The sequence below is a fragment of the Hippopotamus amphibius genome, chromosome 1 (assembly GCF_030028045.1).
Source record: "Hippopotamus amphibius kiboko isolate mHipAmp2 chromosome 1, mHipAmp2.hap2, whole genome shotgun sequence".
Taxonomy (NCBI): domain Eukaryota; kingdom Metazoa; phylum Chordata; class Mammalia; order Artiodactyla; family Hippopotamidae; genus Hippopotamus; species Hippopotamus amphibius.
Window position 1 is genome coordinate 26,394,829 of NC_080186.1, and position 20,043 is coordinate 26,414,871.

General features: G+C 39.8%; 1 protein-coding gene across 2 annotated transcripts in view; it reads right to left on the minus strand.

The window, feature by feature from the left end:
- The window catches only part of CSMD2 (CUB and Sushi multiple domains 2), a 629,134-nt gene that overhangs the window by 69,366 nt on the left and 539,725 nt on the right, over positions 1-20,043 (minus strand). For both annotated transcript variants that reach the window (XM_057744228.1, XM_057744218.1), the window contains exons 45-48: positions 15,204-15,284; positions 14,589-14,702; positions 3,546-3,734; positions 999-1,145 (exon numbers count right to left, since the gene is read on the minus strand). In XM_057744228.1, coding sequence (XP_057600211.1) covers positions 999-1,145; positions 3,546-3,734; positions 14,589-14,702; positions 15,204-15,284 — 531 coding nt within the window. The remainder of the gene's footprint in view (positions 1-998; positions 1,146-3,545; positions 3,735-14,588; positions 14,703-15,203; positions 15,285-20,043) is intronic.

A 20,043-nucleotide genomic window follows, 5' to 3' on the forward strand; every position in this document is an offset into this window, starting at 1 on the left:
CCCCTCAGTTTTATCTAGTTGCACCCCCTCAATCCCCGAAGCCATACCCAAGAGTTTCTTAAAACTTCGATGGCCCGGTAAGTTCGGGCTGGTCTTCCAAACTGGCAGCTCGTGAGAAGAGATGGACTGAGACAAGAGGCAGCTCAGGTTATAATTTGACATCCTTTTTAACCAATATTCTTTGAAAAATTGTCCAACATTTGTCTGGAACTCAGGCCAAATGCAGCCACGGGAAAGAGTGCTGCATGGGGACGGGCGCCTGATGGAACTTGCCGTGGTCTTAAGTAATTCATTCCTGCTCCCATCTCACAGAGCCAGCCAGCAGTTCAACAGACCCCCCGCCCTGCAAAATGGGCAGCAAGCAGCTTTTCAAGTATTCTTTCCAATGACAGACAGTAATCCCCGTGATGGGAGTTCAGATAACTTTGATTTTCTCCATCTCATTACATTTCCAAGGATATTTTTGTGCTCCTTGTAGATGGTCGGCCTGTCAGCCACCAGGCTGGCTTGGCCCTCCATCTGACTCTGCCTATGACATATGGCTCGCAGAGCAGAAGAGAGGCTCCTGGACTTGGAATACAATCCATCATTTGCTGCTTGTCTAATATTTTCCAGTTGGAGACGCACATCTTAGGGTTTTTTGGTTTTAAGGACCTTTTATTAACATTTCAACAGTGTTAGGGATGGGACCATCTATGGGCCTTACCAGGTCATATATAATAAACTTATTCAAAAGACACAGCCTGGCAGTGTGAGCAGAAAGAGGCAAGAGGTTAACAGTGGGGAGAGGCATAGAAAAAAGGCAGGTGGGAAAATGTCAAGGACACTGTGCAGCTATAGGTGAGAGATTCGGAGGAGGACAAAGGCTGCCAGTCCCCAGGCCTGTGGAGTAGCTCCGCCATGGACCAAGATATGGCCCATGGCTTATTGTTTTGGGTGAGAGACTTAAGGGGCTCAGGGGCTGTGGCTCTTCTCACGAGCCCTTATGTTTTACTCACCTGCATACCGAATCTTAAAGCCCTTCCTATTGTAGGCGTGGTCAGATGACCAGCGCAGGTACACAGAGTTGCTTGAGCTCGTGACAATGAGGGGAGCTGAGTAATTCCCACTGAGGGCTTTCAGCAGAGGACTTTGTCCTGAGGGCCCTGGGGGAAGAGTGCAGACACAGGATTATAGACTAGAGATACTAGATTTGATGCCTTTAAGCTAACCACCTCCCATTTTCCCCTCCTCAAGTGAAGATGCACAGATTGGGGATGGTAACTCAGCACCATCATTGGTCTGTCTACTCGTCTCTTGCATCCACAGGCCTTGCTCTAGGTGCTCTTCCCTCCTGAGCCCTAAAGCAGGGCTTCAAGAAGTCCCTGTCAAATCAGAGCAGTTGGCAGGTGGGAAGACATCTATTTGCCATCCTGGGGTTTGCCTAAGGTCAAGCAGCCGGTTAATGGAAGAGCTGGTTTTCAACCTGGGAACTTTTTTTATCTTACCATCCTACTTGTGCATACTAAAAACAGCTCAGTGCCTGCCACACAGAAAAAAGTTTATGAATGAATATATAGCAATAAAGCTAGAGGAAAACATCCTGCCTCAATGTCATAAATAACGCAGCTCCCCAATGTTCCTTTCCTGGGCTCTTCCAGAAAGGCTTCCTTCTTCTTTTTTTTTCCTCCTTAAGTGCCTGAAAGTGCATCCCAGGGGTCTGATTCAAGGGAGGCAGAGTATAAAGCTGGATAATCCAAAAACACAGGATTTATCATCCTGGAAAGAGCCCTGAGTGATGGTTCTCATATGCTGCTGAGACAGCTCTTGGGAGCTTAGGAAAAGTAATGGGCCACATTAATTAAAGGAGAGCCATCAGCACTGTTGCAACAAGTTATGAAGGAAGGGGTCAAAAGGTTCAGAGACATGGTATGCTGGGATAGGTCTGCTGTATTAGACCAGAACACCCGCTAGCTGACCATGTCCTTTGGGAGGATCTGGGGGACACGCCAGTTCCGAAAGCAATTAGGAATGCACTGCTGAGGGGGTGGAGACCAGCATCATCAACAACCTGAGTCATGACTGTCCTCTGCAGGTGGAAACTGATGGGAGGAGATGCTGTCACGGAGCCGGGCTTCCTACTTTTGATGGGGACAAGAGGAGCCTAAATACAGAGGCCAGGCGGAAGCGCTGGACAGTCAGAAGCAAGGTTGGATAGTTGCTAAAATGGGCAGCAAGGTGGAGATGGCAGCCAGGAGGGCCTGCCCTGCGGGATCTATGGAGATGGCTCCCACGGTGTGATACTCCTAAGGGCAACACAGATGGGCGCTCAAAAAAATTAACATGAACGAAACAGATCGTGAATACATAACCAAAAGGGTGCGGAAAGTTCCAATCCCTGGAGTAATTTGGAGACTTGAGCCAGGTTTCGTTTCTTACTCCAGAACACTTTGGCTGAAGGAAGGGCTGGGTCCTTATGAAAAAGGACCCTGCAAAATAACACCAGTTATATACAGTAGTGATTCCCGAGTCTTTATTCCAAAAGACCTACCACTATTAACTCAGTTAACTCTGTATTGGGGAGAAGGGAATGTTTGGACATGAGGAAGATTTTTGCACACAAAGCATGTGAATTGATGCTGACACCTGGGACCCAAAGCACCATCAGGGCTCCTTTGTTACAACAGGGGGTGGGATTGGTAAGACTTGGAGTCTTGTCCCCAAAACTTAACCCAGTAGTAGCCACAACTGTACTAGCTATGCCAGAGGTAGTATATTCATTAGAGCAGATAATCACAGCTTTGGTTATATGAAATGCAGTTATTGATCTAGCAATGCACTTTTCTATACCCACCAGAAAGGCGGATCGTAAGCAGTTTGCATTTACATGAGATTTACAACAGTATACATCCATGGTCTTGCCCCAGAGCTATGTTAATTCTCCTGCTCTGTCATAATGTAGTATGAAGAGATGTGGACCATCTGGACATCCTGAAGAACACAGCGTACTGATTTACTATGTGGATGAGATTTTATTAATTGAATCTGATGTGCCAGAACGGACAATTAGTGTAGATGCCTTTGCAAGACATATGTGCTCCAGAGGGTGAGAGAGGAATCCTACAAAAAGTCAGGTAAATTTTTTAGGTTCCTGCGGTCTGGGGCATGCTGAGACATTTCCTTCCAATTAAAGAGCAGGTTATTGCACCTCTCCTCTCCTACCACCAAGAAAGAAGCACAGTGTTTGGTAGACCTCTTTGGGTTTTGGAAGAGGCATACTCTTCCCTTGGGAGTACTGCTGCGACCCATTTATTGGTTGACATGCAAGGGGCTAGCTTTGAGGGGCGGCTAGATTTAAGAAAGGTTGCTGTAGCAGGTCCAGGCTGTCATATGAGCAGTCCGGCACACACAGCTCATCAGCTTCCATGGTACTGGAGTTTCTGTGGTAGAGAAAGACCTTGTGTGGAGCATCTAGAAAGTCCTAATTGGCAGGCTGCATCATAGACTCCTAGGGTTTTGAAGCCAGTGTGTGCTCTCTGTAGTGGGGAACAATTTGATTTACTTACCATCAAAGATCTCAAACTCATCATACTGCTTCTCACTGAGAAAATACTCCACGGTGAGGGTGATGTTATATTCGGGCTCCACTCTCACCAGCCAAGAGCAGGTCTGGAATTGGGGATAGCTGCCAGGGTAGCTCTGACTCAGGATCACACCTGTGGAGTCTGTCAGAAGCTCATTCGTTGGGCAGTGCACTTGGAGAAAGAAAAAGAAATACCAGGTACATGGGATGGAGATGGAATGAGTGCCAACACGTTGGTTTTTACCTGGTGAAGCAGACAACTACTGGAAAACCAGATGGTATTTGAGCACATTCAAGCAAGATTCCAATACCCATCCATGTACTGCTGCATGGCATGAGCTGGTCTCAGACTCTGTGTCAATTCTGTTACTATACTGCTGAGACTCAGGCTTGGCCTGTTGGTTGGAATCACTTCTTAGCTCAGCTCAGCTATGGGCCTTGGAGCAGGTGGGGATGATACGTACATACAGACAATGGTAAGACATCCTCAATTCCAAGAGTTAAATGAGTTTGATTTGTATGTGGAGAGTGTAGGGCAGAGGTAAGCACATGGGATTTTGAGTCAAACACACCTGGATTTATAGTCCACCTCTGTCACTTACTACCAAATTATTTCCTTTCTATGCAATGGCTTCTCCATCTCCAAGAAAGATAACATCTACCTTCCAGGGCTGTTGTATTACACAAAATGTTATATAATTATATATTGTTATTTAATTATATATTATAATATAATATATTATAGTAGTGTATTAAATAATATATGTAAGGCATGTAACATAACGCTTCCATAAATTGTAGAGATAATGATAATACACAATTTTATATTAAGATTTATATTACATTATAGTATTATACTGAATAATATATACAAAGCATGCAACATAATGCTTCCATAAATTATAGAGACAGTGATTGATAATTACACCAGGAACAGAAGGAAACAGCAGAGCATAGCTGTGACCTGATTAGTGGTACTAAGATATCTAGAAAGAAATTGAAGATGACACAAATGAATGGAAAGCTATTCTGTGTTCATGGGTTGGAAGAATTAATATTATTAAAATGTCCATACTACCTAAAGCAATCTACCAATTCAATGCAGTCCTTATCAAAACACCAATGGCTTTTTTCACAGAACTAGAACAAATAACTTCAAAATCTGCATGGAAGCACAAAAGGCCCTGAATAGCCAAAGCAATCTTGAGAAAGAACAACAAAGCGGGAGGTAGCACGCTCCCTGACTTCAAACTGTACTATAAAGCTATAGTGATCAACAGTATAGTACTGGCACAAAAACTGACACATAGATCAATGGAACAGAATAGAGAGAAATAAAAATCCACACATATATGGTCAATCAATCTATGATAAAGGAGGCAAGAATATACAATGGGGAAAAGACAGTCTCTTCAAGAAATGGTGTTGGGAAAACTGGACAGCTACATGTAAAAGAATAAAACTAGACCATTTTCTCACATCATATACAAAAATAAACTCAAACTGGATTAAAGACTTAAATCTAAGACCTGAAACCATAAAACTCCTAGAAAAAAACATAGGTAGTATACTCTTTGAAATCAGTCTTAGCAATATTTTTTTGATCTATCTCCTCAGGCAAGGGGAACAAAAGCAAAAATAAGCAAATGGGACCACATTAAACTAAAAAGTTTTTGCACAGCAATGGAACCCATCAACAAAAATGAAAAGGCAACCTACTGAATGGGAGAAGATATTTGCAAATGATATACCTGATAAGAGGTTAATATCCAAAATATATAAAGAATCCATACAACTTAATATCAAAAAACCCAAACAATCTGATTAAAAATGGGCAGAGGGGACTTCCCTGGTGGTGCACTGGTTAAGAATCCACCTGCCAATTCAGGGGACATGGGTTTGAGCCCTGGTCCAGGAGGATCTCACATGCTGCAGAGCAACTAAGCCTGTGTGCCACAACTACAAAGCCTGTGCTCTAGAGCCTGTGAGCCACAACTACTGAGCTCACATGCCACAGCTACTGAAGCCCGTGTGCCTAGAGCCTGTGCTCTGCAACAAGAGAAGCCACCACAGTGAGAAGCCTGCATACTGCAACAAATAGTAGCCCCGCTCACCGCAACTAGAGAAAGATCACATGCAGCAACAAAGATGCAACACAGCCAATAAATAAATAAACAAATAAATTTTTAAAAAAAAGGGCAGAGGACGTGAACAGACATTTTTCCAAAGAAGACATACAGATGGCCAATAGGCACATGAAAAGATGCTCCATATCACTAATTGTTAGAGAAATGCAAATCAAAACCACAATGAGATATCACCTCACACCTGTCAGGATGGCAATCATCAAAAAGACAAGAAATAACAAGTGTTGTTGAGGATGTGAAGAAAAGGGAACCTCTGTGCACTGTTGGTGAGAATGTAAATTGGTATAGCCACTATGGAAAACAGCATGGTGTTCCACATGACCCAGCAATTCCACTCCTGGGTATTTATCTGAAGAAAATGAAAACACTAATTTGAAAAGACATATGCATCCCAATGTTCATTGCAGCATTATTTATAATAGCCGAGATAAAGAAGCAACCTAAGTGTCCATCGATAGGTGAATGGATAACGAAGATGTGGTACCTATACACAAAGGAATACGATTCAGCCATAAAAAGAATGAGATCTTGCCGTTTGCAACAACATGGATGGACCTGGAGCGTATTATGCTAAGTGAAATAAATCAGACAGGTAAAGACAAATACGGTATGATTTCACTTATATATGAAATCTGAAAAGCAAAACAAACAAACAAATATGACAAAACAGAAAGACTCACAAATACAGGGAACCAAGTAGTGGTTGTCAGAGAAGAGATGGATGGGGAGTTGGGAAAATAGCTGAAGGGGATTAAGAGGTACAAACTACCAGTTACAAAATAGATGAGGCACAGGGATGTGATGTACAGCATGGGAGAATAGAGTCAATAATATTGTAATAACTGTATGGTGCATAACGTATAAAATATCAAACCACTATGTTGTATACCTGAAACTAACGTAATACTGTTAAGTCAATTATACTTTGATTAAAAAAAGATATCTAAAGCAAAACACATCACCCTAAGGAAGATGGTCAGTGTGGAACTTAGAAAAGAAAGTACTGGAGGAGCAAGACTGGAATTTTATAAGAGGTAAAGAAAAGCAAATGGCTTCTAAGGAGGAAAGAAGCCTGGCTTTTGAAATGCTCTAGATTTTACTAATCTGATGACCTGCAGGTCACTGAGATGTGGTGATATTTAAATTCCCCAGGCCTTGGAATCTGCCTCCAACAAGGGGAAACAGGCATGCTCTCTCAAATGAGACTGGTCCCTAGGTTCACCTTTTTATATGCAGCTTTATCAGATTTAGGCAATAGTGTTTACAAGTTTTCTTCCCCCTATGCTTGAGATATCTGGCCTTTGAAGATTTAGCAGTATTCTTCCATGAAACCATCTAGTCTTGATGTTTTTGGTGGGGCTTCCTCTGATAACATTCCCCCCCCCTCCTTTTTTAAAGAGAATATGGAAAGTATAAACTTCCTCTACTGGGGTCAATTTTATTAAATTATACCTTCCTAGAAAATCATTCATGTCACTAATTTATTGGCATAGATATGTACAAAATAGTCTCATAATTAAAATTTTTCTTTGGTTCACCGGTTATATTCCACTTTTCCTTTCTTATTTTTGTAAACTCCTGCTTTTTCCCCTTGTTTAATTTACCTAATGGTTTGATTATTTTGCTACTCTTTATTTCAGGTACTTCTTTTTTACTTACCAGTAAGCCTGTTTTTCTGCTTATAACTCATGAATATCTTTTTAAAATTCAAAAACAGAGATATAATTTACATACAATAAAATGCACAGATTTTAGGTACACAATTTAATGAGTTCTGGCAACTGTACATACCTGTGTGGCCACTACCACAATCAGGATATAGATTATTTCCACTGCCCCAGAAAGTTCTTTTATGTGCCTTTGCAATCAGCATGACCTGCCCCAATGCTCCAGGAAATCGATGATGCTATTTCTATAAGCATACATTAGTTTTGTGTGTACCAGAGCTTCATGCGATTGGAATAATGTATGCATTATTTTTGTGTCTGGCTTCTTTTGCTAAACATAATTTTTGTAAGAATCAACTTGTGCTGTTTTATATATCACTATTTCCTTTGTTTTCATTGTTCTGTAGCAGTCATAGGACAATTTGTTTACTTATTCTACTGATGAATATTTGGGTTGCTTCCAGTTTTGGATTATTACATAATTCATATAAAAGCCTTTTTATGATACAAGTTTTAATTTCTCTTTGGTAAATAACTAGGAGTAGAACTGCCAGGTGATAGGGTAGGTGTATTTATCTTTAAAAGAAATGTCCAATCAGTTTCCCAAAGTGATTGTATGATTTTACATCCCAACCAGCAATATATGAAAATTCTAATCATTCCACATCCTTTCTAACAGTTTGTACTGTTAAATTTAAGCTATTCTAGCGGCCGCATAGTAATATTTCATTACAGTTTAATTTGCATTTGCCTTACGAGCTAATGATGTTGAGCATCTTTTCGTATACTTATTGGCCATTCATTACCTTATTTTACAAAGTATCTGTTCAAGTCTCTTGTACATATTTTCATTGGATTATCTTATTACTGAGTCGTAAAAGTTCTTTACATAGTCTAGGTACAAGGCCTTTGTACACATACACATACTCTGAATATCTTCTCTTATTCTGTAGTTTGTCTTTACTTTTTACAATCAGTTCTGTTGATTTTTCCTTTATGTGTTTTGAATCTCTTTTATCATCTGCGCATACACTTATATATCCTTTTTAATGTAATTAACCTGTCATTTCAAAACATCTCTATTTTTGGTAATACTCCTTGCTTAAAGTATTATTTGAAATTTCTTTATGTTTCTTATGTTTACCATTTGTGTGGCATATCGTTTTCTTTTCTTTCACTTGCAATCTATCTGGTATTTATATTTAAAGTGCAACTTTTGTAGAAAATAAATAATTATTGTTTTAAGCCTCTAAATTTTGGCATGGTTTTTTTGCAGCAGAAGTTCATTAATATGACCATATTATGCAAATATTATATATTAACTACTTGTTCTTGGTCTGTCATTGAAAGGGATGTGCTGAAGCCTACCAATGCAATTGTGAATTTGTCACTTTCTCCCTGTAATTCTATGAATTTTCCCTTTATACATTTCAATACCTTTATTAGGTACATAGAAGTTTAGGATTATTACATATTCTTGAGAGATTATGTTTATCAGCATGAAATATCCCTCTTTATTTCTTTTAATGCTTTCTTCCTTAAATTCCATTTTGTCTGATATTAGTTTTGCTACACAGATTTTAGAAGTGAGTACTTGCTATTTTTTTTTAACATTTTGTTTCATATCAGGGATAAGTGACACCTTTCTAGCTATGACCTTAGAGAGGCAAATGAAGATATCATTTGTAAGTTCATGGAACGCCTGTAACTAGACTTTTAAAATTTAACCAATCTGAAAATCTCTGACTTTAAATTAGCAGTTTGATTCAATTATATTTATAATGGTTGCACATATATTTGCACTTATTTTTGCTACCTCATTTTGTATTTTCTGTTTACCATGATTTAAAAACTTTTTTTCTCCTTTAATGTTTCCTATTGGATTAATCAAATTTTCTTTATTCTTTTTATTTTTGGTTAGGAATTTATAACTTACACATACTATGGCCATACAGAATTTAAGAAAACTATGCACACATTTAAACACTGTATTTAAATGTATAGACTTTTAATAATGTACACGGTTAATCAATATCTATGATTTTCCTCAGCAGGGAAGAGTCCTCAGCTCACTTTTCTTTCTTCTACGTAGGTTCTCCAATGTCATTTATCTGTCCAGTTGTCTCCAGATTTTTTATTTTCTACAGTCAATATATTTTAGATTTACTCCCATATTTTACTGATTTCTTAGCTTATTGTTCATTTTTGAATCTGAATCATCCCCTTTATTCACTTTTTTCTTCTGAATGTGGTAGAGATTTTTTTTCAGATCTTTATTGGAGTATAATTGCTTTACACTGTTGTGCCAGTTTCCACTGTACAACAAAGCGAATCAGCTGTATTTATACATATATCCCCATATCCCCTCCCTCTTGAGCCTCCCTCCCACCCTCCCTATCCCATCCTTCTAGGTCATCACCAATCATCTAGTTGATCTCCCTGTGTTATGCAGCAGCTTCTCACTAGCCATCTATTTTACATTTGGTAGTGTGTATATGTTAATGTTACTCTCTCACTTCATCCCAGCTCCCCCCCCACCCCCGCCTGACCACCCCCTGCAGTGTCCTCAAGTCTGTTCTCTACATCTGAGTCTTTATTCTTGCCCTGCCACTGGGTTTATCAGTACCATTTTTTTAGATTCTATATATATGGGTTAGCATATGGTATTTGTTTTTCTCTTTCTGACTTACTTCACTCTGTAGGACAGACTCTAGGTCCATCCACCTCACTACAAATAACTCAATTTCGTTCCTTTTTATGGCTGGGTAATATTCCATTGTATATATGTGCCACATCTTCTTTATCCATTCATCTGTTGATGGGCATTTAGGTTGTTTCCATGTCCTGGCTATTGTAAATAGTGCTGCGATGAACATTGTGGTACATGTGTCTTTCTGAATTATGGTTTTCTCAGGGTACATGCCCAGTAGCGGAATTGCTGGGTCATATGGTGGTTCCATTTTTAGTTTTTTTAAGGAATCTCCATACTGTTTTCCATAGTGGCTGTATCAATTTACATTCCCACCAACAGTGTAGGAGGGTTGTCTTTTCTCCATAGCCTCTCCAGCATTTATTGTTCCTAGATTTTTTGATGATGGCCTTCTGACTAGTGTGAGGTGATATCTCACTGTGGTTTTGATGTGCATTTCTCTAATGATTAGTGATGTCGAGCATCTTTTCATGTGTTTGTTGGCCATCTGTATGTCTTCTTTGGAGAAATGTCTATTTAGGTCTTCTGCCCATTTTTGGATGGGTTTTTTTTTTTTTTTTGATTCATTGAGCTGTATGAACTGCTTGTATATTTGGGAGATTAATTCTTTTTTTGGTTGCTTCGTTTGCAAATATTTTCTCCCATTCTGAGGGTTGTCTTTTCATCTTATTTATGGTTACCTTTGCTGTGCAAAAACTTTTAAGTTCATTGGGTCCCATTTGTTTATTTTTATTTTTATTTCCATTACTCTAGGAGGTGGGTCAAAAAGGATCTTGCTGTCATTTATGTCATAGAGTGTTCTGCCTGTGTTTTCCTCTAAGAGTTTTATAGTGTCTGGACTTACATTTAGGTCTTTAATCACATAAGGGCTTTTCACTTCCTCGGCCCCAAAGTGACATATATTATTCTACTCACATCTAATTGGGCAGAAATAGGCACATGGATGGAAAGTGAAGTTTCTTATAAGCTCAGGAAATAAAAGAAAATCTGATATTGGTAAACACCAGAAATATCTACCACATTCAGATGTGAGTAGCATAATGTGTGTCACTTTGGGGCTGAGGAAGTGAAAAGCCCTTATGTGAACGTTCATTCTCTCTCTTCCTCTGCTGCAGTGGAGGATGAAGGAGGGGAAGGAGGGGACTTAGTTTTCAGATGGCAGCACAAGATTCAAGTAGCCTGGATCATTGAGTTATCAGCTCTGTAGAGTTACCTGGACTATAGAAAATTTCGTCTGAAGAAGATATAAACTTTTGCTGTGTTAAGCCATTGAGATGTGGGAATTGCTTGTTATTGACTAATGCACTGAAGTGTATTCTTTAATTATGCTTTTAGTAAGGCAGTAACTTTACTTAGTCCTTGTGTATTTGAAGATTTCATTAATTCACTCTCACTCTTAATTGATAATTTGGCTGGGTTTAGAATTTCAGTTTACAATTATTTTTCCTGCTGCATTTTATCTTTTGGTAGGTATTATTGTTGATGCAATAATGCCATGAGTCTGATCTTTTTTCCATGATGGCTTTAACATTTTCTCTTTATCCTTGATGTTCTATAATTGTACTGTGATGTTTTTAGGTTTGAATCTCACCAGATTTTCTACGTTGCCATAGCAGGCTTCTGAGATAATAGAAAAATACTGGATCCCTGTCATAGGAGACTAGGACTTCATTGGACAAGGTATTAGCTGAGGCAGAAAAGACAAGAATAAGCCAAAGGTAAAAGAAAGTTGTACACTGAAGAGGTTAGGAATGGAAAAACATCCTATCTTCATGGATTGGAAGACGTAATATTGTTAAGATGGTAGCGAGACCCAGACTGGTCTATGGACTCAACTCAATCTCTATAAAAATCCCAGCTCTCTTCTTTGTAGATATTGACAAGTTGATCCTAAAATTCATATGAAAATTCAGCAGATCCAGAATATTCAAAGTAATCTTGAAAAAGAAGAACAAAGTTGGAGAACTCACACTTCTGATTTCAAAACATATGACCAAGCTACAGTAATCAAGATAGTGTGGTACTGGTATAACAACAGACTTATAGATCAAGAGAACAGAATTGAGGATCAAGAAATAAAACCCCCAATTTACTTTGCTGTGCACCTGGGCTGGCACGGCATTGTGGATCAACTATATCCCAATAAAAATTAAAAAAAAAAAAAAAGAATAGTCTTTCCAGTGAGTGATGCCAGGACAACTGGATATCCATATGTAAAATAATGAAGTTGGACCCATATCTCACACTATATATAAAAATTAACTCAAATTAAAGTCCTAAATGTAAGAGCTAAAACTATAAACTCTTAGAGGAAAACATAGATATAAATCTTCCTGAACTTGGATTAGGCAATAGTTTCTTAGATATGACACCAAAAGCACAGGCACCAAAAGCAAAAAATATATATAAATTTATAAATTTATATATAAAAATATATATGAATATATAAATTGGACACATCAAAGTTAAAAACTTTTGTGCTTCTAAGAACACCATCAAAAAAGTGAAAAGGCAACCCACAAAATGGGAAAATTTTTTGAAAATCACAGATCTCATAAAGGACTTGTATCTAGTATATAAAAAACTCCTACAACTCAATAATTAAACAGATAAATAACTTAAAGATGGGCAAAGGATCCAAACAGACATTTCTTCATGCAAATAAACAATAAGCGCATAAAAAATGCTCAACATCTTAGCCATCAGGAATATACAAATCAAAACAACGAGATACCCATTACACTCACTAGGGGGGGCTGTAATTAAAAAGACAGATAACAGCAACAGTTAGAGAGGGTGTGGAAATATTCAAACCCTCATACACTGCTAGTGGGAATGGAAAATGTTTCAGCCACTGTGGAGAATACTCAAAAGTTTAAAACATAGAGTTAGCATATGACCCAGCAATCCAATCCTAGATACACACCTAAGAGAAATGAAAACATATAATTCACTCGATAACTTGTACACGGATGCTCATAGCAGCATTACTCATAATAGCTAGAAGTGGAAACAGCTCAAATGTCCATCAATGATGAGTGAATAAACAAAATGCGGTCTATGTACAATGGAATAGTATTTGACAACAGAAAGGAATGAAGTGCTGCTCCATGCTACAACATCAACGAACCTATAAAACACTACATTACGTGAAAAAGGTCACAAAAAACCACACATCATAGGATTCCATTGGTATGAAATATCCAGAATAGCTATTCATAGAGACAGAAACAAGTTTGGTGGTTGCCTAGAACGGAGGGGCTGGAAAGAAATGGGAACTGACTGCTAATGGATATAGGATTTCCTTGGGGGGTGATTAAAATATTCTAAAGTTGATTGTAATAATGATCACAAGACTCTGAATATACTAAAAACCACTGAAATATATGCTTCAAGTGGATGAGTTGTATGATATATGAATTATATCCCGATAAAGCTGTTAGCATGAACGAGACTATGAAGGGCCACACCTTGGGAGGCCAAGTATGACACTGGGTCCCAGAGGAAAGCGTAGGGCTGGGAAGGGGGAGTAAAGCCAGGAAGACTGCAGGCATGCAGACATAGAAACAGAGCCACAGAAGAGGAGCACCTAGAGCTGGAGCAAGTCAAGGAGATTCTGGAGCAGATGAAGGCGAAAGTTCACTTCTACTGGGGGCTGGTCATTTGGTGTGTGGGTGGGTCAGCTCACCTAAATAAATACTGAATTTCTCAGCATATCAGCAGCTTAATTCTGGAGCTTGTAGCCCCCCTCTTCCTCGTTAATAATCCATACTGCAGATTCGCCCTCCTCTGGCTTTCTTAGAGATGGAGGAGGAGCTGACCTGTTCTGTTGGCAGCACCAGCACTAGAAGCAGTAGTAGAACTAATAACAACGATAACAGCCCATATTGAACAGTTACTATGTGCCAGGCATAGTTCCAAAGTGCTTTACATTACTGACTCATTTAATTCCTCATAATAAGCTCGTGGCATAAGTAATATCATTATTCTTATTTTACAGAAGAGAAAACTGAGGCACAGGGCAGTTAGGTATCTTGCTGCTGGTCAGATGCCTCATGAGTGGAAAGTATTGTTTTGGGTCTTAGTTGGGATAACTTGGTGAAGCACATTCATGTTCGTCAAGGCATCACATGGATTGAGGACAACTGTGGTCTCTTGGTTGCCTAGTTCAGCACATGGGGTTTTAGACACACCTGCACTCCTGTAAGGCAAGGGTGGTGTGTGAGCCCCAACTCCCACCAGAGGTCCCACAACCTGCTGCCATTTCCAGGGAATGTCCGTTAGAAAAAAAGAAGACAGAAATAAATGTGGCCACTACAGCCAATTCACAGCCCTGGACCTAGGAGCAGGGCAGAGAACCTATCTACAGCACTCATTCACTCAGTCATTCAAACATTTACCAAGTGACCTCTTACTTCACGGGCAGGGACTGGGAATACAGAAAGGAGGAAAACAGGGGCTATGTTTTGGAGGAACTCCAATGCATGGGTCAGTGTGATTACCTTCACATATTGGGGGCGGCCCTTCAAACTGCAGGTAAGTTCCAAGCTTGCAGGTCAGGATTTCATTCCCCACTAAGGTAAAGCCAGGGAGGCACCTGTAGCGTACGATGTCACCTGTCAAGGAGAGACCAATATGGGGGTTCCCTGGAGAAGTCTGGGCAGGGCTAATCGGCACCCCTTAGAATCCTGAACCCACTTCCAGGCAAGATGATTAGTGGTGGGTTGTATTCTATTCAGACTAAATTACTAGCTCAACTCCATTCAAATGACCCAGACGACTGCAGCTCCTCTCTCACAGCTCAGACTTGCTGAGCCTAAGAATGTTCCACATTCCAGGAACTTTTTATAGTGTTTTGCTTGGACTTATTTCACAAAAACATCCTGATTTGAATCATGGAAGAAAACTGCTTTCCTAGCTCCTCTGACTACGTATGGCTAAAAGGAAGAGTGACTGTATTTTGGATGAAACTCAGTTGACAGAATATCAACACTCTTGCACTGAGCCTATTGTTTCTCTGCACAGACAGGAGGGAGAGAGGAGCCCCGCTGGCCAGCCCCCACCCCTCCCTGGCCGCTCCTTGGCAGCCCTGGCCTTGCTGGTTGGGGAGGTGTTACCTATGTTGAATACTTCATTCTCGGTGACAACTTCAGCATTGGGGAGGATGGTGGGAGGAGGGCATTTGGTGAGCGGATAAGCTGAAAAGACAAAAGCAGATAAGTTGGTGTGAGAGCATCATTCTTGGAGCACGTGGTCATTCATTTGTTCGGTGCTTCACGTTCTCACTTCTCATCCCTTCACACAGCAGCTATTAACGAGTATTTATCTGTACACAGGGCAAGGTTAGCCAAGCACTATTTTGCTTATCTGCTGCCATCTGTTTTTGTTTGCTTTTGATGCAAAAACCAGGAACCATATATCAAGACGAACAATGAAGGAGAGAGGATCTAAGAAGGCAGTGATGGTGCCTAGAGCTGGAGGGAGGAGAAAGAAGCATTTACTGAGCACCTGCTACATGTCAGGCATTTTCACGTGCTGTCACCTTGAATTCTCACAATAGATGATCCCCCTGCAAGGTGTTCTCACTCTACCTGTGAGGAAGCTGAGATTCAGAAAGGTTCAGTTACTGCTCCAAAGTCACACAGGAAGTAAGTGGCACAGGTAGAATCTGAACCCAGGTCTGGCTGCTCTCAAATCCCGTATTCTTTCCACTACTCAGCATCTAAATGCTGTGTGTGGCTTAGGTGAGTGCCCAGCAAAGAGAGCTTGTTTCTTTTCCGACCTTTGGTCAAACATTCTGGCTTCAGTGGATTTTCTAAACCGGAAACCACCCCTTTGGGCAGAGACTGGCCTGTGTGTGGAGCGTATTACCGAGGCAAAGTTCAGTGTGGGCACATAACTTGGCTTTCTTTCATGATCTGGCACGTGGTTAAGTGCTCTGTGTGTCAGCTGCTGTGGCCACTGCTGTTGATGTTATTTCCAAAGTCACTTCAACCCTGGCTATGTTTTTTAAAATAACATTATTATTATTTTTTTAAATTACAAATGTAATACATTATCATGAAAGAAAATCTGAGATTTTCTATGAAAACATTAAGAGGAAAATCAAACTCATCCATTGCCTTCTCCGAGATAACTACTGTTAACATTTTAAATTCTCAGAGTATATATTTTCTGCACATTTATTTTTCTGTTACAAAGTCTGCACCATGTTATGTACTTTGTGTTGATCCTTGTGCACTTACTATTTATATTGCAAGATTTTTCCCATGGAATCACATTTCATCAAAAATATGATTGAAATGCCTTCATAGGATTTAATCACATAATCTACTAGAATTTATTTACAGATACTCTGTTGTTAATCATTTAGATTTCCAAAGTTTTACAATTTAAAATGAAACTGTGACAATGGAATATTACTCAGCTGTAAAAAGCAATGAAACTGGGACATTTGTAGAGACATGGATGGACCTAGAGACTGTCATACAGAGTGAAGTGAGTCAGAAAGAGAAAAACAAATATCGTATATTAACACATATGCGGAATATAGAAAAATGGTACAAATCAACCAGTTTGCAAGGTGGAAATAGAGACACAGATGTAGAGAACAAACATATGGACACCAAGTGGGGAAAGTGGGGAGGGTTGGGGGGAGAATGAACTGGGAGATTGGGATACCAAATTGTACGCTCTAAATATATGCAGTTTATTGTATGTTAACTGTATCTCAATAAACATTCTTAAAAAAAAATAAAATGAAACTGTGATGAACATCTTTTTATATATGTATCTTTTATGAAGTTTTTTCTTTTTGTAAAACTAGAAATGATTAAAGTGTATGACCTTTTTAAAGTACAGGCATCTCCCACTGAATGTCGGTAATTCATACCTGGAAATCAGATGTTCTGTGTCAAGATGCTAACTAGGGGCCTATTTCCTATTACTTTAAATGGGAAAAATTATAATGCATAACCCAAGACCCAAAAGTACTGAAAACAACAAAATACCTGTATATATGCAAAACCGCTATATATATGTGTGTGTGTGTATATATTATATACACATACATACATAAAATACCTACATATAACAAACCACTATGCTAGAAGGTAGATGCTTAAAGCATCACTTCATGATCACCCAATGATCAGTACGTTTGTAACAAAACAGCAGTTCTATGCATTGCATATTGCGCCATAAACACTGCAATCTTTTCAGCTTGAGACAGAAACCCTAGGCAGAAACAAGGGCTAAATTCAAAAGGCATGGCGAGAACGTGTTCGGGACAGCCTGGTTGAGAAGTGACCCTTCACGGTGAACATCACTCTGTGATAACCTCTCAGAGCCAGCAGCACCTGAAACACCTGTTCCAAATGTTCACGTGGCATTCTGACATTTTACCAATTGTAGTTGGGATGTAACTTAAGACTTCTTCTGCATGTAGTTTTATTTAAAATGTTGTATTATGTTTTGAGGATTTAACTTTAATTTTCTTCTACAGATGTGTCTGCTGAAGCATGTCATATTGAGTGACATATAGCTTTATGAAGTGTGAGTATCAAAACCAAGAGCCCTCTTGGGGTAGCCAAATAGGGCTTTTTTTTTTTTAAATAAATAAATAAATTTATTTATTTTATTGGCTGTGTTGGGTCTTCATTGCCATGTGTCGGCTTTCTCTAGTTGTGGTGAGTGGGGGCTACTCTTTGTTGCAGTAGGAGGGTATCTCATTGCGGTGGCTTCTCTTGTTGTGGAGCACGGGCTCTAGGCATGTGGGCTTCAGTAGTTGTTGAGTGTGGGCTCAGTAGTTGTGGCGCACAAGCTTAGTTGCTCCGCGGCATGTGGGATCTTCCCAGCCCAGGGCTCGAAGCTGTGTCCCCTGCATTGGCCAGGCGGATTCTTAACCACTGCGCCACCAGGTAAGTCCCCAAACAGGTTTAATCTTTTTATTTTTAATAAATTTATTATTTATTTATTTATTTTATTGGCTGTGTTGGGTCTTTTTTGTTGTGTGTGGGCTTTCTTTTAGTTGCGGTGAGTAGGGGCTACTCTTCGTTGTGGTGCATGGGCTCTTCACTGCCATGGCTTCTCTTGTTGTGGAGCACGTGCTTTAAGTGCGTGGGCTTCAGTAGTTGTAGCACATGGGCTCAATAGTTGTGGCTCATGGGCTCTAAAGCACAGGCTCAATAGTCGTGGTGCACAGGCTCAGTTGCTCCGTGGCATGTGGGATCTTCCTGGAGCAGGGAAGGAACCCGTGTCCCCTGCATTGGCAGGTGGATTCTTAACCACTGCGCCACCTAGGAAGCCCCCGTTTAATCTTGATTTAACATAAACCAGGGAGGACCAGGCCTGTATTTGATACATGCTTCCATTTTTCTCCCCAGGAAAACTGCTCTGACAAATACTGTCAACAGAGTGCCAGTTTATCCAACCCTGGGCGCTATCATTCTTCTTTCGTTCTATCCATTGTATGATTATCTATTGAGGGTTTGCCCTGGGTCAGGCACTGTGTTAGGAGTGGACGATGCAAGTGTAAACAGACACAGTCTTTGCCTCACAGAACTTGATAGACAACAAACAGTACCACTTCTTTTCTTTTAGTTGGCATTTGATAACCAGTTAGGCTAAACATTTTTTTCATATATTAATGGACTATTTATATGATTCTTTTTAACTCTCTATTCCTGTCCTTTGCCTCTATTTTTCCTACAACTATGAAAAACTCTATGTATATACAAGATTGTTCTTTGCCTGTTAAATATATTTCTCAATTTATCATTTGCTTCTATTTATTTATGGCACTCTTTGGATGTGCAAGCATTAAATTTTTACCTAGCCGATTCTCAATGTTTTCCTTTATAGAATTTAAAAAAATTTGATACCTTCCATTCTCAGCCTCATGCTTACCTTTAAAACATACCTTCTAAAACTGCCTAAGACACACAACTTTCCTAGGAAAAAAAATCAATAAAAGAAATCTCCATCTAAACACAGCTTGGGTATTTTATAGTTGGTGGTTATTTGTTTGGGTGATTTCCCAATACGCTTTTAAAATTAACTTTTCAAAAATTACAAATTTCTGCTCAATGCAGAAAGCTGGTGGAATACTGAAAAGCAATAAAACAAACATTCCCCAAGTCCCACCCCCTGGGCATAACCATTGCTAGCATTTTGGTGTACGACCTTTGATCTTTTACAGGCAACACCCCTCCCCTGCCAAACACACACCGTACCTACCATGTTATTGCTGCAGAGCTTGAGGGCAGGGGGATGCTCAAGACTCCTGTTTCCTTTTGTCTCCATCCCCCTTGTTTCCCTGGGGGGTGAGGCACTGATACAGCGTAGACTCCGGTAACTGTTAACATGCTAACTGCTGGGCAGGGCTCATCTGCTTAGGTCAAGCCGCGGTCAGCTCAGCAGTAGCCACTGTGGGTCCTTCCCTGCACATAGAATTCTTTCCCACTGACTCTCTGGATACTTCCTCCTCATGCTGATGGGTGTGCTGAATTGGCCTTACCTCTGAAGCTTTTAAAGCCAAATTAACTTAGGGGAAAATGTAGTTCACATGGTTCAGTTCAGTTTACCTGAAGACTCCAGGCTCTGCATTTGGACTTGGGGTTGAAGCCCAGCTGATAATAAAATGCCTTCCTTTGCCACTGTTGCTGGTATATATCTCGTTCTCAAGAACCTCACAAGGACGGGTGGCTGTAGTCTAGGTTAGGGGTCCATAATCATTGCATCCTTTGGTTATACCAACATCTGAGCTCCCCCCAAATTTGCTTTTTTTCACCGAACATTATAAAATAAAATTTCCCTTAGTCAATGAATTGTGTTCTACACGAATGATTTCTAATGACTATATTTTCCTCCATTTCTGTGTGTCATAATTTGCACTCTCCTATTATTTTACATTTGGATTGTCTCCAATTTTCCTGTTGTAAATAGCACTTCAAGGAA